At 34.5% G+C, this 27682-nt stretch overlaps 3 protein-coding genes across 3 annotated transcripts; all 3 read right to left on the reverse strand.

The window, feature by feature from the left end:
• Nucleotides 1-1200: 1200 nt before the first annotated feature.
• On the reverse strand, nt 1201-4673 carry LOC108228143 (plant intracellular Ras-group-related LRR protein 4). The gene is made up of 3 exons (XM_017403678.2): nt 3832-4673; nt 1549-2462; nt 1201-1473 (listed from the first exon to the last, which is right to left on the reverse strand). The coding sequence occupies exons 1-3, from the start codon at nt 4475-4477 to the stop codon at nt 1318-1320; spliced, it is 1716 nt and encodes a 571-aa protein (XP_017259167.1). The 5' UTR covers nt 4478-4673; the 3' UTR covers nt 1201-1317.
• Nucleotides 4674-9699: 5026 nt separating this feature from the next.
• On the reverse strand, nt 9700-14188 carry LOC108215664 (AT-hook motif nuclear-localized protein 7). Its single transcript, XM_017388203.2, has 5 exons — nt 13209-14188; nt 12518-12573; nt 11939-12070; nt 10765-10926; nt 9700-10212 (listed from the first exon to the last, which is right to left on the reverse strand). Exons 1-5 carry the CDS (start codon nt 13996-13998, stop codon nt 9988-9990), a joined length of 1365 nt encoding a protein of 454 aa, XP_017243692.1. The 5' UTR covers nt 13999-14188; the 3' UTR covers nt 9700-9987.
• A 2393-nt stretch (nt 14189-16581) lies between these two features.
• Nucleotides 16582-27046, reverse strand: LOC108222632 (uncharacterized). The gene is made up of 8 exons (XM_017396524.2): nt 26646-27046; nt 24527-24650; nt 22877-22994; nt 21898-21934; nt 21527-21767; nt 19855-19976; nt 19681-19752; nt 16582-17218 (listed from the first exon to the last, which is right to left on the reverse strand). The coding sequence occupies exons 1-6, from the start codon at nt 26856-26858 to the stop codon at nt 19894-19896; spliced, it is 816 nt and encodes a 271-aa protein (XP_017252013.2). The 5' UTR covers nt 26859-27046; the 3' UTR covers nt 16582-17218; nt 19681-19752; nt 19855-19893.
• Nucleotides 27047-27682: the final 636 nt, after the last annotated feature.

Consider the following 27682-nt stretch of genomic DNA (forward strand, 5'->3'; position numbering starts at 1 on the left):
TTATAGGGCATTCAATAAGGGGTGTGCATTCGGTTAACCGAAACCGAAACCGAATTTTTTTTCGGTTAACCGAAACCGAATTTTACCAAAATCCTCTACCGAATACCGAACCGAATTTATTTCGGTTTTATAACCGAACCGAAATTTAAATTTCGGTTATTACCGAAAACCGAATTTATAAACCGAAATTTTTAAAATAAATTTGAAAATGTGAAAATGCTCTTCAGAAATCTGAAATCTACAATGTTAAATTATCACAGATTCAAGTAGATCAAATAGCAACAAATCTATTTACTAATTTTAGTCTGTAGACCAGAGTATACTTGAACGCAGTTTTTCAGACCCTTGCTTTCAGACCCGAGCAGCCTGCTATAAACTCTTTACAGATATATGCATCAAATCTGTGCCAATTTTATCAAATAGCAGATGAGTTCAATTGATTCACTTAGTGTAAACAGTGTACATATAATATATAAACTTAGTTTGCTACCTCTGCAGATATATAATATTTATATTATTAGTTAAAGTATAGAAATTCGGTTAACCATTCGGTTTTCGGTTAACCGAATTAAAAAAACCGAATAACCGAAAACCGAAATATCTAAAATTTGGCTACCGAAAACCGAACCGAAATATAAATATCGGTTAACCGAACCGAAATTATTTCGGTTTTTCGGTACGGTTTTCGGTTAACCGAACCGAATGCTCACCCCTATAATCAATAGGCCGATCTACTTGCTTTTACATCTTTTTTCATTAAACAGAGTAGAGTGTGTAAAAGTTGATATTAATTTTGTGTTTGAAAATACTTTTAAGTATCAAACTGGACCATGATTCGTAAAATGGAGCTGTAAACGCATTTCAAAGTTTCAGATTAACACAGCACTCGAATCATTTTAAAATTTGATCAAGACAGCAACAATATCTAAACTACAAGATTTAAAATTTTATCTTGCTCCTCACAAAATAAAATGAAATTTCTCTTGTTGCTATGGTGACATGGTTTTGTGGGCCCTGTTTCATTGAATCCTTAGGGTGTGGTTAGCCACCGAGAAGGTGTTGTATGAATATTTGTCAAGTAACCTCTTTATTTATCCCTGTGCATGGGGTGTGTTACTGTATGTGGCCTAAATTAACTCCTGGTCCTGGGTCTTTGTTTTTTTTTTTTCCAGAGAAGTATGCTTGTAGAGAGAATCTTACTGTTACAAATGCACTGTATTAACCAAAATGCTTACGCTAGCAACAAGAAACAGAAACTTAAGCAAAAGAATCCTTTTAGTTTCTTAGGTTATTAAGAAAAAGAATCCTTTTAGTTTATTAGGTTATCGCGTCAACACCACTGCCACTGGCATTCCGCTTCCTTTTGTTTGAAGCTGACAGGAAACACATAGAAGCCCAAGACTTCTTCTGCTTGACAGGTAGTGACTTAACATTTCTCTTTGCAATAAGTTCGGCCATGTACTGAACAACAGCCTGAGGAATATTAAACATTTGTTAGAATCTCATTGAAATAATAAACAAAATTGTGTACAAGATCAATGAAATTACCTCTGCCCCCATATCAGTAACACTTCTGGGTGGAACTTCTAGGGGATTTCCTTCCACATTCAATACACGTAATTTGGACAGCATACTAAAGGAATCTGGTAGGACTCTTATCTGGTTATTGCTCATATTCAACTCCTCTAACAACTCAAGATTTCCAATGGACATCGGAAGATGATGCAGATCAGCAAAATTGTTGCTTATGTTCAATTTTACAAGTGTGGTGGCCAAACATAAGCTCTCAGGCACAGACTCTAGCTCATTGAAACTTAAATCAAGCTCCCTCAAGCTTGCCAGAGATGCCATCGTTGTTGGCAATCTACTGACATTATTGTAACGCAGAGATAGAACTTCCAGGGATGTGATTCGTCCAACTGCTTCGGGTAGGGCTTTAAGTCGGTTATAATCTGCTCGAAGTTCCTTCAGTGAGGAACAATGGGCAATAGTATGTGGAATTTCTTCAATATTGTTGGTCTCAACATCCAAAATTCTTAGGCTGACAAGTGACCCAATTGATTCTGGAAGTACATGCAGATGATTTGCGCTCAAATCCAGCTCTTCAAGCCGAACCAACCTCCCAAAAGTGGAGGGGAGAGATGCCAACTGATTCCCTCTTAAGTCAAGACTAACCAGGCTAAGAAGATCACCAATAGTATCTGGGAGTTCACTTATTTTGTTTGAATGCAAATCCAACTTTCTCAGTGATGAAAGCCCTCCTATAGTGGCAGGTAAGGCCAATATCCTGTTTTCAGACAGATCCAATGTGGTCAAACTTGACAGCTTGCCAATCGAATCAGGCAACCATTCTATTTTATCCATCAATTTACCCCGAAGATTCAGATCCAGAGTCCCTTTTCTGGAAGATGCTTCAATTAAACTAGCAAGCTTTATAAGACTCAATTTATCACCATCTTTACCTTTCAAAATAGAGAGAGATATAAGTGATCAGCATCAATATTTGAAACCAAAATGGTTCTGACAGTCCACTTCAAAAGCATTTAAATCATGTTTTATATTAAATTCCACAATAAGGAAGCATAATTAAGCAGTAAGAATAACTTAGCTATACATATAGGACTCTGGTCCATTTAAAACAATGGCAGGGTATGCGGGAGACTGAGTTGACGATGTGAACTATCTGCTTGCTGACTTTACATACATACACTATCTGATTCAGTGAACTTCTTCTAGCCTGAGCTAAGACAAAGTAACTGAAAGGCAGATCGCCCTAAAGACAGAGATGTGGTGAAGTACGTGTTGAACAGGCAAAAGGAGATGCAGAAGAACTGTACTTCAAAGAGCTTGTGACAACAGTAATGGGGAATTTAAATAAAGTGAACTATTATTGTTTATTTAATTCAAATTAAGCAAGTTTCTACTTCCCTAAAACTATTACGGTTACAGAGTTACACCTTTAAAAACGTCTTCTATGTCTACATTTAGACAACACGGGTACAAAATTGCAAGATAGCATGTAAATTATAGTTTGCACCTACATCTTTTAAATTTATTTATTAGCTCGATAGTAGTACTACAAAAGAATCAAACTTTGAAACGTATAATAACTGTAGATGAAAAATAGTTACACCTAATTTATCTAATAGGGGTATTTTTTTTGGTAGTTTGTATGTTTTTATAGTAGAGGGGAGGGGAGGGGGAAATAAAACCCTAGACCTTACTATCAAGTACCACCATTGTAACCGCTTAGGCAATCCTTATATATATTTAAATATTATTTTTTACTTAGAATATAATGTTATGTATATTAGCTGTTAAAATTAATATTATAATATTAGATAAATATATAGCTAACAATGATGATGCTATACTAAATATCACTCTCATATTATCTATACATGAAAACAATGTTTTTAGAATAACAAATTTTCATAACACACCATTGTAAATTATAACTACATATCTATCATTCAAAGTAAATTTTTAGGTTAATTATCCGAATCTAAGTGATTATGATTTTTTTGGAGTTGATACATTTTTTAGTCATACAGTGGGGGAAGACGAATATCGGACCACCCTCCTACCATTACCAATATAAGCACCTTTGTCACTAGTCAGCCAATTCTTGATTCTCAGTTTTTTAGGGATTATTAGCTATGAAATAAGAAAAGGACTAAAAAGGCACATTCTTATACTTAGGCAGGTATATTTACAATTCCACATCCATAAATGACATGTCTGTTTAACTGGACATATCAGTTCAGACTAAGATTATCATAGAGATGAATCGTCCACAATCCCCACATATAAGAAAGATTAAATTTTTACCTGTACTAGTTACAGATTTCAAAGTGGAATCCACAATCATAGGAGTTACAATATCCCCAGATCGCATCCCACCTCCAATTCCATCCCCATGAACAGTAGCTTTTGACATGTTTAGATAAGTATCATCCCTTGTAAACAACTTAGAAGAACCACCAACACCCTCCTTTTCAGACAAAATACTCGATGCCCGCACACCAGCCGCCCGATAATCATAAGACAAAGGCTCAGAAGACTCCCGATAATCATAAGACAAAGGCTCAAAAGAATCCGAAACAACACCCTCAAAACCACTTTTAGTTCCTCCTTCAACGCACACGGAAGCTCTCTGAATCAACTCATCAAACACATGGTGTGCATTATCAAGATCCAACAATTTCAAAGCCTCCCTGCTATCTTCTTTACTTTGAAAATCCACCCACTTCCTCTGCATCTGTTGTAGAATCTTAAACAATTCATCAGGAACTTGAGAACCCTTAACTTGCTTCGAAATAAAGTCGATTCTGGACCGTTGTTCGTTTTCAACGTTCCGAATCAAAATCTTGGCAGCTTCAACTTCTTCAAGTCCAGGTCTTGCTGGTAAAGATCTGTGAATTCTCATGATTTCTTCGATAACTTCATCAACTGTTTTGGGACAGGATGTTTGCATTTTCTTCAATTGTTTGAGGCATACAAAGTTTAACAAGAAGAATTTATACAGGTCAAGTTGGATTCAAGCAGCGATCTGAGGGGTATGTAAATGAAGGAAGTCGGTGGAAAAGGAAAGGGGTTTGATTGATGATGACGAATGCCTATTTTCATCCTTTTCCTCAGAGCAAGTCCAAGTGTCCAACAATGTCCTAAATGGATGTCGTAAGTTAAAATGTAAGGCATTTGAATGAAAGGTGTGCTCCAACAATGTCCTAGTGGTGCCTTAAACCATTAGGGCATCCAACAAGTGCCTCATTTTTGAGGCACTACTAAGCATGTCCTAAACCAATTTAACTCCCATCATTTCATTGCATCTCTCTCCTCTTACTTTTTCACTTCCCTCCAATATTAATTAAAATAAAGTATTAGTTTAATAATGAGTAAAGTGCACTTTGTATACTCTTACTTTACTCAAGACACCATTTGTTAGGGGTGTGCACGGGTCGGTTCGGCTCGGTTTCTACCTAAAACCGTTACCGAACCGTGTATTTCGGTTCGGTTCGGTTTTTAGGTAGAAACCGTAACCGAACCGTTTCAAACGGTTTTTTTCGGTTCGGTTAACCGTGGGTCGGTTTCGGTTTTTTCACGGTTTTTATATGATTAGAAACTACTCTACAAAGAAAAATATTAATATACTTATTATATCTATTTCTCTTACTAAAATATATAATTAATATATTGTAGCACACATATATATATAATATGTTATATGTAATAATATATAATAAATGTTATATTTTTATTATATATTATATAAACGGTTCGGTTTTTCGGTTCGGTTTTAGGGGTAAAACCGTAACCGTTACCAAACCGTTATATCGGTTCGGTTCGGTTACGGTTTTTTTCGGTTTTTGTCGGTTACGGTTTTTTTCGGTTTGGTTTTTCGGTTTTTCGGCTCGGTTTCGGTTTTTCGGTTTTTTTTGCTCACCCCTACCATTTGTAATACTATAGTTCAAAACCGAGCACTTGCAATATCAATCTTTGTATTCCATTACACTTTGTTGTATTCCATTAATTTGGATTAACTCTGTTAATAATTTAAGGAGTAAAGTGCATTTTGTCTACTCGCACTTTACTCAAAAACATCACTTGCAATACTTTAGTTGACAATTTACGGTAAAGTGCGAGAACACAAAATGAACTTTAAGTAAAGTGCGAGCACACAAAGTATACTTTACTCTCTAAATTATTAACGGAGTTAACCCAAATTAACGGAATGCAACAAAATATAACGAAATACAAAAATTGATATTGCAAGTGCTCGATTTTGAATTACAGTATTGCAAGTGGTGTCTTGAGTAAAGTGCGAGTACACTAAGTGCACTTTACTCTTTAATAATAAGGCACAATTATAAGGCATGTTGTTGGAGTTCATGTATCAAAAATATGTCCTAAATCACTAGGACACCATTTTTTATTATATTTATAGGGCACTTGCTAAGACATTGTTGGACTTGCTCTTAGATAATATCGTAATGCTATTTCTGACCCTCTCAATTCTTCTAAAAGTGCATATAAAGCATAAATCACAAGTTCATAAACTCTTTTTAAAATTTTCTTGATTTATATTTAACTAAATTTTTATTTTAAACTTTTTTTTAAATAATTTATCAAACTAGATTTTATGAGAGTTTTAAAATAGGTGTTAATTTTATATGGAGGGTCGTATTCAAGTCATAACTCCATCCAAGGTTTTAGAAATTGCAAGAGTTCTAGATATTATAAAACAGCCTGACACTGATTATGCTTATGTTATCCATCTATATGAGCAACTCAAGATATATCTTTACCTAAGTGAACTCGAGAAAGTTAGAAGGCTTGCAGCCAAAGGTAGATTGCCTGAGAGATTGGAATTCCTCTACACGGGAGGATATAGAGGACAATGGCCATTGCAGAGAATGCTTGACCAAGACTACAACATATTGAGATCTCTATACACCAGGATGGAAAATGCTAGAAATTTTTCATGGCCGTATCAAAAATTCACAACAAAAGTTTAGAGATTCAGAGAAGTTGGAATTTTGCTGAAGTCTTACCTAAGAGACTCAGCCTTCTCAATATTGACAAATGTTTGCATCTTCAACCATACAAGCTGAAGGAGTTCAGAGATGATCAAGGAGCAAGAAGATTTTTTAGAATGGAAGATCATGCTATCAAGGCTGATATAGACACTCTGAAATTCATTCAATCAAAGCTGGATCCAGAATTGGAAGAAGGAGCATTCATCAGAAGTTTACATAGATTTATCAACATCAAACTGGACATGCAAGGCAGGATGAGAAGAAGTGAGAAAAGTGAAGAAATTGAAAGGAAAAAATGAAGAGGATAATCAACTCGGTCTAGAGGAGCAAACTCATACCTCTATATTTTTTCTCAACCTTAGGTTTTACAATTTCATTTTTCAATTATCAACGCCATGTACTCAGTGTAATATTATGCAAGTAATTTTTGTTGTCTCTTTTTGTAATTATCTTTAAAGTGTTTTGTCATCATCAAGGACCCAAATTTATATCAAAAATCCGATCAGAGATAAATAGGGGAGATTGTTAGCAATATGTAAATCTTGATGATAAGTCAAAACAATTAGTAAACTTGTATTTGGAACAACGGATATCATATTTTTTATAGTATACGCTGATCAGATAACCCATCAATGGATGATGAGATGTTGTAACAATACTAGTGCTTTTCAGAATCAACAGTCGGTAAAATATGTTGATCAAGTAATAATGTTTTTGGTCTATCAACAGATGTGTAGTTAGGATGTCAAATTGTAAACATTTTAAGTCATGTAAACTGCACAAGTAAAATGAAGATCAAAGGCTAAATCAGACTATCAATAGATAAAGAATAAAGGATTCATCAACTACTATACAGCCCATCAAAGGTAATGAAGATTGTTCTATTAACTAATATCTCAAGAAGTCATTAACGACTAATCAATAAATCTATCAACGGCTACTTATTGATTCACCAACTGCTACATTTGAAGATTATAAGTTGACAACTACAACAAAATGAAAGGACAATGATCATATGGGTTGAATAGAAAAAGTAGAAACAGTTTAGGAAGCTAAGTTATAAAGATCTGAGTCATATGTTGAAGGACTAGAAGCCTTCCATTTCTAGCTATGCAACAAGGATTCATACTACAAAGATAATCAATCAAAAAGAAGATAGATGTTTTCTAATATGTGCAAACAAGAAAGGAGTAGATGCTGCAGTGTTTTCTATAACAGTATTTTTATTTTATAGAGTAGAATATGGTTGTAACCTTGAAGATAGATATATATATATATATATATATATATATATATATATATATTCAAGAACTATATTTCATTTTTTAAGTATCAAGAACATTCGAGCTGAAGAGCAACCTAGAGTATTAAGGCAAAAATCTTATAAAGGTTAGCTCTTCATTCCTTTTGTAAGTAGCCGAGTATTCATACTTGAAAAGAATCTTCAATATAGAAAATCATCATGGAGAGAAAATAAACCCCACCTGAAATTTTAAAAGAGCTTGTGTTTGTTTCATTTACATACTTAGCAATTAATTGTTCTCTGTTGAATGTTAAATTTTTCTTAAAAAGAAAATTTAGAGATTGTATTCAACCCCCTTCTACAATCTACTCATAATTGTTGTATTGTTAAATAACAGGACATGATCTCTTCCCTGAGTCCATTTATAAATTGACCAATAAACATGTCTTATAAGACTCACTCCAAAAAGGTCGCCGTCTCAATAAACCTCTAGGAATAATCGTGGACAATAGAGGTTTGGATAGAAGATAACCATTGCTCGTAAAATGGGTCATCATTGTCTAACGTGAACTGCCGGAGGATAAACCCATTCAAGTCCACCTACCTCCTAATCTGGTGTCTATTATGCTCCCACTAATATCATCTTAATGCATCTCCTTCAATGGCTACGACCATGACCTACAATATCTCATCTTCAGTAAGACGGTAGAACCCAAAATAACATTCAATCCAAATTATGCTTAGTATCCGCTTGTTGTGATCACCCAAACCTCCTAGTGATGAAATAGAGCTATGAAATTAAGCATCACCACGATTCACACCGCCCTTCACTTTTTCTAGCATCGACATATACAATGATTGAAGACTTGTGAAAGTTGTCATCATCTTCGTTTGAAATTTGAGATGATCGTAGCACATCAAGTTTTTGAGGGTTTCATGATACACCCTAATCTCAAGGACTCTACATCAGTTCTATGACATTTTATCTCAAATCTACAAGACTCCATGTAAAATAAAAATTACTTATAATTTATTACAGTCTATATATTAATATTAGAGTTAAGTTGTATGGAGTACAAAAAACATTGGAGTATTGGAGTACAAGTTATAATTTTTTAGTTATATAGACTCCAATGTACTCCAATACTCCAATGATTTTGTGTACTCCATAGAACTTAACTCATTAATACCATATAATCCGAATTATATACACCCCTCTGTCCTGTTAGAATTCAAAATTAACGATAATAAATGATAACTTTTACCACTTTCGCAATCTAATCATGTTCATTGGAGGGTTTTTGGTTTTTAATACGGCCATTGAAGGGTTTTTATGTGTCCAAGGTTATGGAAAAGGACGTAGTATATTCAGGCAAACAGAAAAATATTCTAGCAACACACAGCACAGAGATATTCTGGTAACACAATGAAACATACATACATTATACTTTCAATGGATCATTAGGATGGACTTCAGATATTAAATTTTGGACACGATCACATCCCGGCCGTATTGCTGGCCACATACACAAAATCGGGCAGTGAAAAAAACAGGCGCCCATGTTTGTTTGTCCAATGGTAAAGCACATTTACCAAATTTGTAGTACCCGTTATTTTCTTATTATATTATATTTATAGGACCTTTTTATATCTAAGGTTCAAATATCAACATTCATATGGCTAGCAGCAATAATCAAAAATAAAACAAAATATAACACTAAAATAATAAAGGCAAAGCAATTGGCCGCGGCCAGTATGCTGGGCTTGCCCACATTTCTTCCGATGCATATTTTTAAGCCAGGTCAACTCAACTTTAACGTGGATTGAGGAAATAAAATGGGCAGCATTGAAGCTGCTCTAACCGCCCTCCTGGCATCCAACCACCACCTCCAAACAAACAAAAATTATTCATGAATGTAACGAAAAAAATATTTACTTAATTAAAAAAACTAATTAAAAAATGCTTAATCCTGAGAAAATTGGTAACAGATAACACGAAAGCACCAGGAAAAACATGTTACTGCCAAGAGAGTACAGAGAATCAATTCCTCAAAAGTTTACAACAGGTAGTAGGTTCAGAACCAACTCACTGCTGCAATAATTGGCCATTAAATTTAGTCTTGCAATAAGAAAACAGTAAACAAAATTCCTATAATTTTGCACTTGGTTGGTCTACAATGAGATGAGCTCCGTCTGCAGCCTATCCTACATCCAGGCTACTTTTGGAACTGGCTCCTGGTTGCCATTGTTCAAAACACCATTGCTGTAACTATATGGGTTTCCTCCAGCACCTGAGGGTTCACTTAAGAGGGCACGAGATGGAGGGCTTTCTTCCGCTGATGAAATGTAGTTTGCAGGAGCGGTTAAAACTTCGTTGCAGCGTGGTGTTGTTAAATGCTGCTCTGATGCCAGAAAAGTACCAACAAATATCTGCAATCCGAGCAAGTAAATCAGTACTCGTTATAGTTCAAAGGCCACAGAAATATATGGAAAACTAGATTTTGTTATCTGAATACTGCAATATATCAGGCAGCTATTTGTACCAGGTTACGTTGTAGTCAGAAATATACCATGTTATGTTGTCAACTTAATAATGTACTGCAACATTGTAAATATACTTCACAACAGATTATTAAACATATGTAATCTATGTTTGACATTCTGCAATAATTCTGCCATCAATTACCAAAAATAATAATTGAAAAAAATCATTCACAAATGACATGAAAAGATAAGTTTGTGGATATGACCAAGAAGCATTTAACAGGCCGGAGCTATATTTGAGTACTAAAGTTTCTATCAAGGAATTCAGAGCTCTGATAGGCATCAAATGTGAACATAACTCTAAAATTTACTATAAAAGTCTAATCACTGGCAAAATAACTCATAGGATAGTAAAACAGGGAATTTTCTAGTCCAGATCATTAATTAATTTATATTGTTTTAATCGGAAACAACGTTATATTATCTCATACAACAAACCTGAACATCAGAACCCGCAATAAGAGGACCTGCCACACCACCACCAAAGATGCAACCATTTGGCACAGCAAGTGTCACACTCAAACCCCCTGTTGTGCTACGCCGGCCACCAGATTCTGAGAGCAGATAAGAACCAGAAAGAGACAGTATTTCAAAGCATCCCTGCATACACAAAGTTTATGGGCATATCATAAAGTGACAAACTCTAGGCTATATATATGTGATGTACAATTTCATGGCATGTACCTTAAAAAAGTACTGAGCACAATCAATTCAATGTAAAATAAATAACAGCTAGAGACTAGAGGTAGTTTAATTAAAAACCCATGTAATCTATGACATAGAATCTATGTATTTTTACAGCCAACAGATTCTTATTTATTATGCGCAAGAGTCAGAAGTTACTACATATGAAGACATTCATTTGTTTAAATTTGCATCACCCAGAAGCTGCCTAGAATGTAAGTATCATAAATAAGCATCAGCCATCAGGTATTTAAGGACTGTCAAATCTCCAAAATTCGAAAACACTCCCAGCATGCAGTATTTGTAATTCTACTATACATATCAAGCAGAACACAGGCTTGACCTTTTACGTTTAAGCATCGATACCAGACACAAAAAAACTTTTAAGAAAAAGAATCCTCAAATATGAATATAGGAAGCCTAGTTGTGATTATGTATTATAAACATTCTGGTAACATTAGCCTTTTCTGGATGCAATGTCTTAGAATATTTAGCGTAATAAACACTGTTGAAGCATCAATACCAGACACAAGAAAAAATTGAAGACAGACTGCCGAATATGAATATATGAAGTCTCGTTGTTATTACATATTATAACATTCCTATAATTTTAACTTTCTTCGGACATGGAATGTTTTAAGACTATTTAGCAGAGTACACACTATTGACCTAAGTATTCTACATTTTCTGGAAATGATGAAGTAAAATATTGTCATGAGCAAGTCAGCATCTCTCTTGTACCACCAAAAAAGATATTTAACGAGTTTCAGTGGGTGATTGCAGACCCCCGAAAGAAAAAAAATTAAGAAATTAACATAGTATAAGACAAGACATATATAGGTTTGAGGAAATAACTGGAGGGAAGGGAAAAATGCAAAGAGCTAGAAAGCAAATAATATGCTCAGACAGATTAATTCCTTATACATACCTGGTAAGTAACAGTGCCCCCAGATGACGATGGTTGTTGGAGAGTTACAGTAGATAAATTACCGCTTGCTGACAGAACGCATACGACTTGTTTGTCAACTTGAGAAAGAGACAACAATTTTGGCTGTACATACTGCAGACACAATTTATAATCTCTAGTAAGTAGCTGATATTACTTCATCAAAACGCAGAATTCATATACATCAGAATTGTGATACATTCAATTACCAGAATGTTGCTTCTGCTTGATAATTACTACAAGTTACTTTTACAATGTCAATAGCACATGGAGGGATCCAGAGTGCTTCATATCATGCATTGATGAGAAAAATATGCCAACAGCTCCAACAATTTTAAAAAAATAACAACCAGACTACTGTTATGAACCAGTAGCGCCAAGTAACTAAATTTACCAATTATGTTGTGAAACAAGGAACTGCCATGAAACACGCTCTGGCATAGAGTCAAGCTCAAGGATCAAGATATTTAGTGCATCTAGTCTTAGAGATTCAAAGTTGACCGGTGTATACCTGATAAAATAAATTTAAACATGGAAGAATAGAGGATGTTTTAAATTTACCTCTCCACTTCTCACTGTAATGAAATATGGCGTGAATGCAGCCCCAATACTTAATCCTGCACATTAAAATTTCAAGGAAATATAAACTATAAAACATAAAAGGATAATATCAAATACAGAATATATAAATCGAAAAAGCTAAATTATGCTCTATGACTTAACCATGATATAGGTTTTTATGCAAGAAGGCTATACGAATACTTTTTGAAAAAAGTATAAACTATACTCCCTCTGTCCCATTTAATTCTATATGTTTCTTTTTAACTGCTCGACACGCATTTCAATGCTCTTATAAAATATAGTTTCGTAACTTATTTTTGAGATTTGCTTTTTCTGTATAAAAATATAACATCCAAACTTTAATTCAGAAAAGAAAATTTTTAAAAAATAGATTGCACAACTACATTTTGCAGGAGCATTAAAGTCCGTGCCGCGTCCCCGTCCCCGTCCCCCAATGTATACTACTCAGGGGGGGCGGAGGGAGTATATGTTTTACACAGGAAAAATTATATAAATTTCTATTTGTTAACCTTCACATATAGATATGCTCCTACACGCAAAAGCTTTATCATATAGATAAATGCAAGTAGATAAATAGATGGCACTAGACAAGCTGAAGCAAATCTAAACAGAGATCTCAGGCAGAATTAATAATTAAATTGCTAAACACGAACATGAGAAATTTATATACCTGAAATAGCAGGAGAAAGTGTCAGGGAAGAAGGTGCACCAGCTTTGTGTTTTTTACCAGAGCCCGCAGGCCTTCCTCTGCCCCTTTTCTCCAGAGACTTCGCTTGCAGCGGGGAATTCACCAGGGACGGAGACGCCACAGGGACAGTTGAAGCACCTTCAGTAGTGACCGGGTACTTTCTTGGCCTTCCCCTCTTTCGCTTCACCGCCTCCCCAACAGCAGCAGAGCCATTGTTCTGATAATTAACAACCTCGGTGTCCTGATTACTAACAGCACTGGGAGTAACACCAACAACATTTGGGCTAACAAACTGATTGCTATCGATATTACCAAAAGCATTAGGATCATCGTTCTCCGTTACCATCACATCATCGCTTTCGTTGCCGTTTTTCTCGTCGTTGTTGTTATTAACCACACCAGAAGGCACCGCTTCGGCCAATTCTGAAGCAACAGCTTCAGGCTGATGCGTCAGCGGCGCGTACACAGCATCCGCGCCATTGTCGATCTTTTGATCATCCATAACCACGTTCGAATTCTCCGGCTGAGTAGTTGCAGGCTCCGTCGGAGGCGCGTCGGGAGCAATCACGCCGTTATCATCCATAACCACGTTCGAATTCTCCGGCTGAGACACATACGTAGTTGCAGGCTCTGTCTCCGTCGTATTCGGCGGCGCGTCGGGAGCCGTCACGCCGTTATCATCTCCACCAGTACCGTAATCCATCTGTGCCTCTACCTGTGATTCTGCAATTTCCATATCAGCAGCTACAGTATTCTCAGGAAACGATGACATAATAATTCAAACTTTAAACCCTAGTAAATTAAATTAAAATTATATATCTGACAAAAACCCTGTAACAATGAGATGCCAATCAAAACTCGTGTTCAAAACAATTTGATAAAATCAGGTTCTGTGAATTATCTGTATTTATAATATATTGAAAGAAAGATGGTGTTGATAGTTTTTTGCAAAGGAGCAAGGTGCAGTAGCTTGTGACAATATATCATGTATATGTAGGGTAACTTCGTGCTCTCTCTCAGATTAGGGGTTTGTCCATTTCCTTTCCAAGACCGACTCGAAAAGAGGAAACTATCATATCCGATTTCGAATATACTTGTTATTTTCTACAGTATTTTGAATGGGACAAGGGTTCCTTATTTTATTATTATTAATAAAATGGCAGATATCTCAAAATTTTCACGTGTTTTATTGGATATTAAGTCATTAAAGTGACATCAACCTCAATAATATAATCATTCTAAATTTGAAAATATTTTTGTGAAAATAATTTGGAATACCAAGCATGGATTTTGATACATGATTCAAAGAATATAAAGTTTATATTCGTTTCAAAGCGGCGTACGATAATTACTCATAAATTTTCAAGTAAAATATAATACTCCCTCCATCCCAATTATCTGTTTTGTTTGATTTTTTTATGATCAAATTGACCGAATTTTGACCGACAACCCAAGCTTTGTAATTGTTCGACATAATAACCTATCTCATTCGATATCACACATCTCTAATTCCTCCTATAAGTTACAACGCTTGGGTTATTTGTTAATCACGAGGGTTTAAGTTTTTGAGCGATTGTGATGTTACTTATAAGAGGAATTAGAGGGATGTGTGATATCGAAGGAGATAGGTTATTAATGGTGATAAACCCTAACCAAAATGGGGGGTGTGTGTAGGCTCATTATCAAATAGAAACCACTCTTAAAATTAAAACTAGAAACCAATACGAGTTAGTGATATTCTCAGTATAATTTAATGATATTCTCTTTAGGATTTAGTGATCTATGTTGCAAGATTTAGTGAAAATTTGCAAAAAATGCCCAAAATCTCCAGATATGTTTCGAAAACTGCTTAGAATCTCTAGATCTGTTCACGTTTTTGATTCAGATGGTGGTGACGGCGGTGGAGATGATGGAGGTGAAGGTGAAGATGGAGGAAGGATGATTGTAGCGGAAGTCTGGGCGGCTTGAAGTAGGGGGTTGGAGCGTTGCCGGAATAGTGGCCGCGGCGTGAAGTTGAGCCGAGATGGAGAAAGAAGTATGAACGGGGCTGAAGGAGGTTGAAGCAGCGACCAAGATGGGGCTGGTGAAGATAGAGGTGGAGATTGTGTTGTTAACGGAGGTGGTGGTCATGGAGGGGGCGGGCGGCATGGAGGTGGTGGTGGTTATGGAGGAGGCGACGACGGAGGTGGTGGCAGTGGCGGATGTGAAAGTGTGGTTGGTGAAGATGGAGGTGGAAATGGGGTTGTTTAAAATTTAATGGTATTTGCTTTAGGATTTAGTGATATTGTAGATTGGCTTTTAGTTTCTATCGTAAGTAGGTTTCTGTTGGAGTAAGACCATATATATATATTTTATATATGTATGTATCGAAGGACGTGGTCAGCTAGTCGTTAGATACAAAAACGCCATGTCACTCCTGTTGCTTTATGGATTGTTGCCACGTCAATAGCTCTGTTAACTTTTTCAAAAGAAGTTAACAATGCGAAATTTAACAATGGATTAGTCTTTTAAATGAGTCATCATGGAGACCTATCTGCCACTTGATACTTTTTGGTGAGATGAGTGACCTGCTTGATATAAAACTCTAAAAAATAATAATAATTTTTGTGAAATTTGATAATGAAAAGGATTTATATCAAATAGGTCACTCATCTCGTCAAAATTTAGTGTTTAACCTGTGTTTGGGGACACGATATAAAAAAAAAGCGTATATACATATTTAACAGTGTCTTGATGATCAAACAATGAGACGCTGAGGTATGGCAAAAAAAATTTGATACACATCTTCATAACGAAAAATTTAAATTAAAATAAAATTTATTAAAGAAATGGAAGTCACTGGGCACACACGAGTAGATGAATAAATACAATTAATTCGAACCTTTTTTTTAGCAAAAAACGAAAAATGTCTATATTTTAAAGTCTTAGTGAATCCATATCATTATTATTTTAAAATTATAAATATTAAAAGCAAGTAATGTACAAATTAAAAAATTTATATTTGTTTAAATATATTATTATATCATACATACCACATATTTTTAAGAATTTACATTTAATATATAAAACAAATATTTTATTTATTACTTAAACCGTTTTGACCAATTATTAGTCAAAACTTTACTATGCTCATCCTTGTTTTTGCTTTCCCTGTGCCCCTGAAATGATTCTTCTGTCCCCGTATCACAAATTATACTTAAAAATAATGTAAAAATTCATGTGACGGAATATATACCCCTGTAATTTAATCTTCCTTCACATCACTCTATTCTCGTTCTCCCAAAACATGAAACATATAGTACGATATATCTGTATTCAGAAAGGCTGCATGGCTGCAATCACCATCACAAAGATCTCTGCTGAAATTAAAAACTTTGCATAGCTATAGCAACGTTCAACAAATACACGAGGCCAGACAATTCCTGATAGTCAAATATCTGAACTTTAAACAATTATGCAACATAATTATTACAACTAGCTTCACAAAAAAAAAAAAAAAAAAAAAATTATGCACACAGTAGCAAAGGGTATTTTCCTTCCCTTCACTATACACTCATCCCATAATTTAGCCAACAGCAGACCACAAAAGGTACGTACAAATTTGACAACTTTTTCAGTGTCAGCCCAAACTTGTGTTAGAAGTGGATTCAGACAAATGGAGCACTAAATGAAGAACTAATAAATTCATCAACTATGACATGCAATCGCACAATGTTATTTACTGGTATTGTGATGGTACGAAACGCTATATAATCAGAACCAGGGTTTAGACCATAAGGTAATCATATGTTGATTCCTTGTGACAAGATTGCAGGAAACCAGATTCCAGCAATCAATTAGATACATACAACACCAGTTTTTACGAAGACTTCACGGGACACTATTGTTATACAAACTGGTTAAAGAGCAGACGATGCCCTTCCATTTTCTGTACTCTGAGGGGTTCAGAAGAGCATTCCTTGGTTTCCTAGGTGACCAAGACCACAGATGACCTGCAAAGACAAAATTGTGGCAAACGTTAGTAACCTATTTTGCGGATCAAATAAAGATTGATCTATATATAAATGGGAATCTGTTGGGATATATTTTTAGACAATCTGGAGAAAGTAGGAGGGCGTTTGGTTGCTTCAAACAAACTCATTTTTATTCTTAGTCAAAAATTTGTGTGTAACAAGTAAAAACGTTCTACTAATTTTAAAATTAACAAACTTAAAATCAGACCAAGACCATTGCACCAAGTACCTACTTTGATGATTGTACCCCTACTGGGATGACATGACGGTCAAGCATTAATTACAATGGGTAAAAGCTTACATTTAGCTGTCAAGAGAGTCTAGGTATATATTAACTCATGTAATAGTACATGAACAAAATTAGATCCGGGAAAAGGCCCTTTTTCCCCTTTTGTCAAACATAACTATCCAAATTATCATATTTGATAGTCGCAGCCAAAATATTTCATATAAACTATCTGAATTTGTATCTCAGATAGGCATATGCGGCTGCATGTCTTTTACAGAATATGCTGATAAAAGATGCATATCAAGTGGAGACATTTTTTGAGAGTGCATATCAGATGGATACAAAATTCTACCTCATGGTCGCTCATAATTAGGTATCGAACCGGAGATACAAGTCAAAGAGTAGGGTTGTGAGGTCTTGGTCGGAGAAATCATACATTAAGCATAGGATCTAAAGGGCTTTCTGACAGAAATAGGTCGAAGCGACAAGTTTGTTAGAACAAATGGAAATTATATATGGATGAATTATTGTAGATTTGTGGGTATATACAAGGAAGTTATAACTTATAAGTATTGATTTCTGATGCATTGTACCAGTGCTCGAGAGAGTAAGTGGCGTAAATTGGAAAAGAGGACAGGAGTAAGGCGTATAACCTAGTATTTGGGGATTTTTAGGTGTACATTATTCCTTTATCATAATCTAGAAAGCAGGGATTCTTCAGTACCCAGACAATCCCAGTCTCCACACACCCCATATCGGATACTCAATATACTCATGTAATCTTAACCAAAATTTTTCTTTTCACCATTTGTGCCACACAAATAGATGATTTGACGTAAATTTGTGTGTGCTTCAGATGATTATATTATGTATTTAATTAAATTCACATTAACTTATTAGTTTTGCTCCGAAAATTGTCATTCATAACATCAAATATATATTTATTATATGTTGTATCCCCAACACCCAAATCCCCATATTTTAAATTTGCTTAATCCATTCCTGTGTCCTGCAACGCACACCCTGCACCCGCACTCATGCATCTTGGATCATAACGATCAGTTGCAAGTGTACAATAAAGACATGGTGATTGAGAGCAGACTTTGCAACTCAGATAAGAATAGGACAGTACAACACATTATCACCCAGTGTGCATGGACAGTAAAAACGGGCAATAACCTGAACATGGATAATAATGGCATTGTACACTCACTCCACTTATAATAAACTGCTCCTTATTACACTCATTTATGACACTCACTCCCTCTCTTTATATAATCAATATCCATTCTGCCAATGTACACTGCATTTATACTTAACTGCTCCCTGTTATATTCAATATTTGATTGTACACACCAATGATACCCGACTGGAAGCTAATAAGCTATAGTAAGTGTTTTTAGTAGACTTTATCAGCATCATGTAATGTTTGTGGTAAATCCATATACCTGTACTTCAGTATTTATTCATTTATTATTTATACATATATTTTTTTTTTATAATATTTGATTTTGTTGAAAAGATGCAATTGTGGTAATATGTAAGTGTCTTTCACTTACAATAAGTTTTTAGATAATTAGAGTGTTAAAATATGAATGTTTTTGGATGGACATGTTCTTATTAGGCCATTTAAAGCAAGTTTCTAATAATTAGTTCTGTCAATATAAATTAAAATATAGATAGACCCAAAAGATGTGTTTAAATTAAAATGATCGGAAGCATTTTAACTAGAATAGTGTATGCCGGTATATGTTCTAAAATTTATTATTAAAAAAAAAAAAGTCTTCTACGTCGGCCCAAATACCTAATACCGACAAACTAAAAGTTTTAATTTTTCGACTTTAATTCCATGCAGTGTATATGTAACTTTTAATATTTCAATATCAACAATACATAATTTTATATTTCATTTCATTTTAGACGTGACTTTAAAATATATCTAAATAAGAAGGGTTACTTTTCATAAATTCATTAAAATATATTCAAATGTAAATACCCATAAGATATGTGTTTAAATTATATTTCTAAATGTGTTTTATTAGAGTGGAGTAGGACCGTTAAACTATGTTTAAAAAAAAAGAACTATTGAAATGGCCCAAATACCAATGACCAATCTCTTCTGTATCAGCTTTAATAGTATAGTAAGTATAGTATGGATGAGTAAGCACTACATAATCTGCATTCCAATATTCACATGAGAACACACAATTACCTCATAATTGCTACAGTAGTGACTCTCAAGGTCAGATTCAGTCTGTCACTCAAGCAGCAGATGCCCTTAATCCTACACATGTTAAACCATCTTTATTACTGTCAAACATCTCGTCGGAAAGCAAAGACCTGGACAACTAAACAAACGAGCGTAGGTCAATATTACAAAGTGTACCTCCAGAAGTAAGCTGTTCCATTCCAATCGGCCTACTGTTCAGTCAGAACCACTATTTCGAGGGACTTGAGAGAGATTAACAGAACTTATACTCCGTGCCTGACCCATGGATGGGGACATACCTGAGGAAGTTTAAAGTTAAAACTAATATTAACCAAAAAAAAAACAAATTAACAAGTCACTGAAAACAAAATTCGATTTTGTTGTTATTATCTCTGTTTAGGCTTAAATCACCATCAACATATATTACATCAAGTCATAATAGCATATAGCTACACGAATGGTTAAATAAACATTTATCTTCTAATTCACAACACATGTATCACATAAGTATTATATGGGGGGGCGTATATAACAACTTTTTGGATCAGCAAATATCAGAAATAATGTGAGGTTTATATTCACATATCAAACTACATAACATAGAAATGTGGTGATCAAACACATCTAAATACACATCTTTACACAAAATACATTTGTATGTTAAAGATATATTAAATACATTGTTTCTGATTAACAAGTATACGCATGTCCAAACAATTGATGAGATATAATTGCATCTGCTATTACTATCATAATAAAATTTATTTTTTGTATCTTTTTCTCTTCGAAAGCAAAACAAAAGGTACAAAAATGAGGCATCTGAAGGCCATTTTATAGCTGTAGTGAAAACACATCTTTAAGTTTATAATAAAACTTGACCTCTTCCTCTTACAAAATAATAATATTATCATCACCTTGGCCTTCTATTGTCGAAATTTTCATGAAGTTTCTATACAGATGCTTCATGTCCGTACATATTAACTTATAATATTTGTTTTTGCTTGTCAAGAACTTCACCTTCTCATATTATAGATTGAAAGGATGCTTCATAAATCTAACGTAATCACAAATACTAGTGATAAAGCCCCTTTTCAGCACTATCTGGCGATAAGATGCACAAATGAGCAGTAACAAAGAAAAGTCCCTTTGAGGCACCAAAAAACATATTCTAATATTGTGCTATCTTCTTATGGGATTAAACCAAAATATCATGTTGTTTCAGTAGTTAGAAAGGAGAGTTGAGGTTTGCATGATACAAAGGGCACGTCTAGACCCAGTGTACTAGCATTTTTTGTTATATTGCAGTGTGTACAGGACACAGACAAACAAGGTGACCCCATGTGTGGGTCCAGTCCAAAAGAAAAGCACAAAACAAAGTTACAGTTCAGCACAAAACAAGTAAGTATCATGTCAGTCCAAAATGAAAGTTTGTGCCCTGTCTAATGTTAAAGGAATGTAATTAACACGTTATTGCCGATAATGGAACTTAAATTGTGTTTTTAATTATTTTAAATATGTCAACATTTTCTTTTAATAATAATAAATTACATAAAACAATACTCGAGTTTCCGACAAAACATTAGTTGAAATGCAATTTTAAGTGCCATAAAGACTCATTTTCTGGATTGTGCTGTTTTGGGCCATTTTACTTCATATTGTGCCAAAGGACCGACACCCCAAAACCTAATATAGAATATGAAATTTTAGCAGAAAACTTGGCATATCTATGTGGCATTGTGGCAGGTCAGGCAGTTAGGATTCTTATGGTTAAAAGCACAAAGATGACTACTTATGCAATAGGAATCCAGTCAAAAGATTACAAAATTATCCAAACACAAGTAGATATTACCAGTAAAATAAGGTGCTTGAACTGTGGGGATAGTTTCTGAGATTGCACCACTGACATTCGGTCTGCCATATTGCATCAGATGTGGACCTGGGCCACCTGGCATCACAAAACCCTGTATGGGCCTGTAACCGAGGGTTCCTGGCTGACCTAATTGGCCGTAGGGAAAGGCATTTGTACCAGCAGCACCTGGTACACTATACATATGTGGCTGAGGATGGCCCATATAAGAGCTATAGAAACCCTGAAAATAAGGATCAATAAATACACAAGGAATGTAGGCACGTCATACTGATCAATAAAACTTCACTATTTTAATTCCCAAGAAACAAGGGTTCTGGTTAATAAAAAATTTTAGTTTTGATCTTATTGACCTGTGGGTACATGTATTCCGGTCCATATGCCGAGTACCTGCCAAACATTTCAGATCATATAAGTCAAATACCTATGGTAAGGCACATTCATACATTCACATATCAGCAAGTAATTCATATCACAGTGACCCGATGTATCATCTAGGCATCACATTTTGTACCATATCACTAGAATATTATTGCTTTAATTCCTTACAAAACACTTGCATACATGGACAACTGCCTCGTGATTTTGGTTGTCTAATAATTTTAAGAAGATTACAGTACATACTACAGAAACTAATGGTTTACAGGGAAAGAGACCAATTCTTATATCACAATAAAGAATTTAAACACTATGTCACAATGATATCCCAAGTTTTTTACAACACCAAAAATCATATTTAATCTTCAGGAAAAATCAATAATAGCTCTAAGTGAATAGAAAGTCATTTTAATTGATAGAGTGATTCTGTTTAATCCAGGTTATTTTGAATAACAATGGAGCACTTATATCCTCCAAAATTTATTGTTTCAAACATCCTATACGATCAGGCTTAGTTATAGCATGTGGACAATATGAAAACCATGTGGACATGAATGCCCTCATTCGCCATGTGAAAGAGATTTATGTTACTTGGACTCTTCATTTTGCTTTGAAATACCCATGTCGGACACTCGACACTCTGACATGGAAACTTGGACAAGGACACTTATTTTAGGCAGAAAACATGGACATTTTTTAAAATATTACCGAGTTAGACATATGGACACGTATCCATGGCGGACACTTCTAACCGAGTCCGAGTAACATAGAAAGGGATAAATTCTTTAATGTGAGAGAAATCCACCCAGTCACGGTACTTTCAAACTAAAAAATTAAAATGCCTCAGCTCTTTATTGGAACAAGTACAAAAGCCTACAACCCAACTGATGAACTTCAAATCAAAAGTAACAAAAGAAACTCCTGTACATCAAAACCACTCGTAACTCAACTTACCCATATGGAGGATATGGAAATCCAGGCTGGTAACTGTAAGGAACTGGTTGTTGGTAACTAGGACTTCCAGCATTAAGTCGAGGACTTCCAAAATAGGGCACTGCTGGTCTCAAACGCACTATCATCACCAAAAAAATTAAATAAACAGTTAAAATTCACAGAACCAATAAAACTGGTCGAGTTTTAATTTCATTTTCATTTTTCTCTACAGCCTATAGTTCTCATATGTGGAGAACATAAAGAAGGCAAGGTATTGAGCACAAATTAAAGTGTGTTTTTTGGATAAAAATGACCTGTGATTGGAGAAAAGTACCCCCCCCCCCCCCAAAAAAAAAAAAACCATAAATTTACAACAACAAAAAAAAGCACATCAGAACAATTTAAAAGCAAGTAAAAGTGTACAAGACAAACAAGTTCGGGTGACGGGTAGCATGTTGTCAGCAGTAGCCAACTTGTCTTCATAACAGTAGGAGAAGCTCGTATACTTGCGACAACAAATATACCTCATTCTTCTACCATCTTCTAGAAGATTCTCATAATCTTCATTCCTCATCATAGTTCGAACTTTACTACTTTTGTTATTTCAAATTGACAGACAAGATTTGAAAATCAGTTACATCAGACACTATTTAGCTTAGAACTTGAGAGCAATGTAATAAAAATCATTTAGCGCTTTCTCAAAACTATGACACAGCTTGCTCCTAACTTTTCTGTAAAGTGAGGTGATTTTGTCAGACGGAAATAAGACAGCCTGCTACACATTTAAATACATAAGGACCAACGATCTAAAAAAAACAACCCAGCAGACTTCTAGTTTTTTTAAGTAGTACTCTATAAAACACACATATTAAAAATTCACCACTTTAATGTGCAAATTTGTGTGCCTTCAGTCAATCATGAATTGGCTTTAGAACATGGAAGTATAATGAAGGCTGTTTGTGGCAGAAGTAACAGAAATGAAATCAATAACATGTGTCTGTACTACATAACGATTTTGTGCATCTAACATCTCTTACTTTACTATGAAACCTCTGCAATCTTTGTAATATATAACCATTTCCAAATCATAAATTCAACTTAATGTTATACAATGAGAACTAATAATGATTGATCTGCTAGTACTACTAACCTAAATCAGTTTTAGAATTTAAGTCCTGTTGTATTTGTTCAGATGTATAATATAACAGCACACAGCCCATCAACTTCTATACTAGATAATTTTCTCAGACCAACTTCAATACTATATAATGACAAATGATAATGATCAATATGATACCAACCAAAAGTATTTTTCGTTTATAGCACTAGGTTCACCTCGAACTTATTTAAATATAACTTCAGAACATCAATAACTAATTATCGTAGCGCTTATGAATTTATCTTTACCATAGAGTAGGCACTAGGCAATAGATTATGTGCCACTAAGTATAGTTATGTTATCCCTATTTTTTAGCCTAGTGGGTTCCATCTTCCCACTGCTATCATGATGTTAAAAGTTCTAACCTCAGCAGAGGTTGTATTTCAACATCTCTAATCAACCATTAAAGAAAATCATGTTGAAGATATAAGAAATGTTTATGCCTAATAAGAAAGAGTAAAAAATGATCAAATGCACAATGGCTAATTATTCGAAATAGTGAAAGATGATACCATAAGGCAGCGATGGCTGAGGACGTCCAAGTGAAGCCAAATTACAATTTGCCTTTCTACCATCTATGACTGGATTTGGATCGACACAAGCCCTCTTTGCAGCTTCAGGATCACTAAATGTCACCTAATCATTAGGTATGAAGTATTAGCTTTTACATTTTATTTACAAGAAATTTTAGTTTGCATCTATGTAGTTCCCACTTGGCACCATTTTTTGCTTCAGTTTCACTCTACTTAACGCTTACCTGTTACACATCATAACTTATATTTGATTGAACAACAAGCCTCCATCCAAGAGCTACATTTACGTTTATATTTCAAAAGGAATTTGGTCAACAAAGATAGGAACAGCCATATCTTCTTATCCGCAAAAACAAATTATTCTAGCTGGTCCTCCTTCAAGTCGCAAACCCGTGAACTTCTTAATTCTTAGTGGTTCTCTAAAACAAAAATTAATTGCCAGACTTGTTGGGTATGTCTTCAACTTATTTTTGTGTCCAATGACTCAAATGTCCACCGCCACTGATGTGAAACAAGTAATAATCAAATTGGTTTATATATATAGCACATTGTTATTCACCTGTCCTCTCATTTCAACAATCAATTGAAGAAATGGCCTGTTATCTGTTTTTACTGGAGAACCACAGAGTGCTAGTTCACAGGGAACTGAGACAACTGAGAAACAGAGGGAAGCTGGGGGTTTTGGGTTATTACTTGATATAATTCTTTGGCCATAAACGCACTAAATCATACACAGTATTCATAAAATTCCAAATTATGGATGATGTTAAGTCAAAATGGTACGATTTAGAAGTAGAATGTAACTGCTTAACAAGTGTCAGTAACATAATAATCAAGCCAAGTTGATAGGTCGTATAACTTGCTCTTTGTTAATTCTAAAAAAATATGCATAACTGTGATTTGAAAGTAATGTTTTTTTACCTTAAAAACACTACTGCTACCAAAACCTGATAAGGAAATAGACATAAATTTGAACTTAAATGATGCAAATCGACTTATAATCACTGGAAACGTTTTTTACAAATGTGACACTATAAATATATAACTTATTATGTCAATGGGTTCATTAGTTAGCCCCCTTGAATACTCTAATTTTGTATTTTCATGACAATTCAATTAAGGATAACACTAGTCAGAACATTGTACATGATCAATCTCACATATCTGCTAAAGGCAATAAGCACAAGCTAAATAAAAGGAAGAAAAAGAATCACCAGCTTAAGTAGTCGTTAGTTAAAACAGCTGCTGACACCTGTACTGTTAATTTGTAATTTGTAATTGGATTGCAAGTGTACTAAGTTAGTACAGAAGTTAGTTGAGAGATAGTGAGTGATGTATACATACATACATACATACATACATACATACATACATATATATATAAATTTGATGAGTTGGTTACTTTTATCTTTCCAATCAGCAATTGTAGATTTCATCTTTTTCATCATTGGAGCTTAGTTGGAATCAATACATTCTCTCTGCATTTACTATGTTTCTTCAGTTTCTTTCAAATTTTTCTTCGATTATAATCTGTTTCATTTCCGTTATGTGATATGAGGCATCTATGTATATAGAAATATGTACGAGTATGTATTGCAGTTATGTTCTGTAAATATAAGTTTCTCCTTTGTCGTCAGTGGTTTAAGGGACATGGCAGTGCAGCTGTATAATGCAGTTAGGAACGAGCTGTAGCTGTATCCATCTGGACAAGTCGGTAGTCAGTGTGAATCAGATCAGGTAATTTGTATACATCTTGAAAAATAGAAATTTGTAGCCACAACTTTCCAGAGTAAATAAAATAGGTAGTTTGCATATATCATAATTCATGTGTGCATATCGTCATGGGTTTCCGTGTCTACAAAAACTAGGGGATTAGTCACAACCTCATTAGGGCAGCAAGTCTAACACAACCAGATCCTCAGTCACTCAATTATCGACATTTTAAAGGCGAAACCTAAAATCCCCTTTCTAGACGCGTAAATTATTCTAATTTATCCACAATTCTATTTGAATTGTTAAAATCACAACTGTGCGCTCCTAATTCAGAATAAAAAATATAAATGAGTATAAAAAAGAAAGGGAAGAGCAGAGAACTCACGAATCCATAGCCTTTTGATCGTCCGGTGTGCTTATCAGAGATAACAACAGCTTCGAGAATATCGCCGAACTTTTCGAAGTAGCTGTGAAGTGTCTCGCTCTTTGTTTCCCAGGCCAGGCCTCCCACAAAGACCTTTGTATAAGTGGTGTCTCCAAATGGGTTGTTCAAGAACTGCAGACCCGACCCGCCGCCCCGAATTGCTTGATATGCCATCCAACACGCAACAAATTGATATCTACAAATTGATGTATTTACAATTATCAATTACTCCAGATGAACAAACCTTGTAAAACCCTAGAGTTGAACAAAGGAAAGAAAAGCAGTGTCAAGTGGGGTCAATTGGGGAAATGAGTCTACGCCCGAACATTCATCATTTTATTGTAAACGTGGCCTCATGTTCCCATTTTTTTCAACTATTTTTCCCGATTATATAAAAAACTAGGGAATAAAATCGCGCCGCGTTATGATTTTTTATCAATTTGATTTTATATGAATTAATATTATAATTGCATAAAAATTATTTTAAGTCATGTTCCTGTTAAACATATCATTAATAAAAAAAATTATAATTAATATAAAAATTTGTTTAAGTGACCCTCCTGTCAAACAAAATACTAATTAAAAAAAATTGTTTGAACCGCCCTCCCATCAAAGATAATATTAATCAATAATTATTATAATTATGATAAATTAAATATGATAATATTGATAAAAATTAGTTTGAGCCACTCTCTTGTCAAACACAATACTAATAACAAAAAATTATAATATAGATATTAGTTTGAGTCGCCCTACCGTCAAACACAACACTAATAAAAAATTATTATAATTATGATAAAATTAAAAATTATATTTGGATAAAAATTATTTTAAGTCGTGGTCCCATTTTATTAAAAAAAAATACATTATAACTTAACTAAAAAAATTATTATTATTTAGATAAAATTTAATTTGGGCCGCCCTCCCCTCAAACACAATACTAATCAAGAATCTTTTTTAGAAATTTTGATATGAATTAATATTATAGTTGCATAAAA

The sequence above is a fragment of the Daucus carota genome, chromosome 1 (assembly GCF_001625215.2).
Source record: "Daucus carota subsp. sativus chromosome 1, DH1 v3.0, whole genome shotgun sequence".
Lineage (NCBI taxonomy): Eukaryota > Viridiplantae > Streptophyta > Magnoliopsida > Apiales > Apiaceae > Daucus > Daucus carota.

Excerpts from the sequence above, each read along its gene's own strand:
- LOC108228143 (XM_017403678.2), bottom strand. The coding sequence starts at position 4,477 with ATGCAAACATCCTGTCCCAAAACAGTTGATGAAGTTATCGAAGAAATC. Across the intron at positions 2,463-3,831 it reads GAAATCTGTAACTAGTACAG|GTAAAGATGGTGATAAATTG; the intron begins GTAAAAATTTAA and ends CTATTTTGAAAG. Across the intron at positions 1,474-1,548 it reads TTACTGATATGGGGGCAGAG|GCTGTTGTTCAGTACATGGC; the intron begins GTAATTTCATTG and ends AATATTCCTCAG.
- LOC108215664 (XM_017388203.2), bottom strand. The coding sequence starts at position 13,998 with ATGTCATCGTTTCCTGAGAATACTGTAGCTGCTGATATGGAAATTGCA. Across the intron at positions 10,927-11,938 it reads GGGGCACTGTTACTTACCAG|GGATGCTTTGAAATACTGTC; the intron begins GTATGTATAAGG and ends TTGTGTATGCAG. Across the intron at positions 10,213-10,764 it reads TTGCGGGTTCTGATGTTCAG|ATATTTGTTGGTACTTTTCT; the intron begins GTTTGTTGTATG and ends CTCGGATTGCAG.
- LOC108222632 (XM_017396524.2), bottom strand. The coding sequence starts at position 26,858 with ATGGCATATCAAGCAATTCGGGGCGGCGGGTCGGGTCTGCAGTTCTTG. Across the intron at positions 24,651-26,645 it reads GATCAAAAGGCTATGGATTC|GTGACATTTAGTGATCCTGA; the intron begins GTGAGTTCTCTG and ends CCTAATGATTAG. Across the intron at positions 22,995-24,526 it reads TCAGCCATCGCTGCCTTATG|TGCGTTTGAGACCAGCAGTG; the intron begins GTATCATCTTTC and ends TGGTGATGATAG.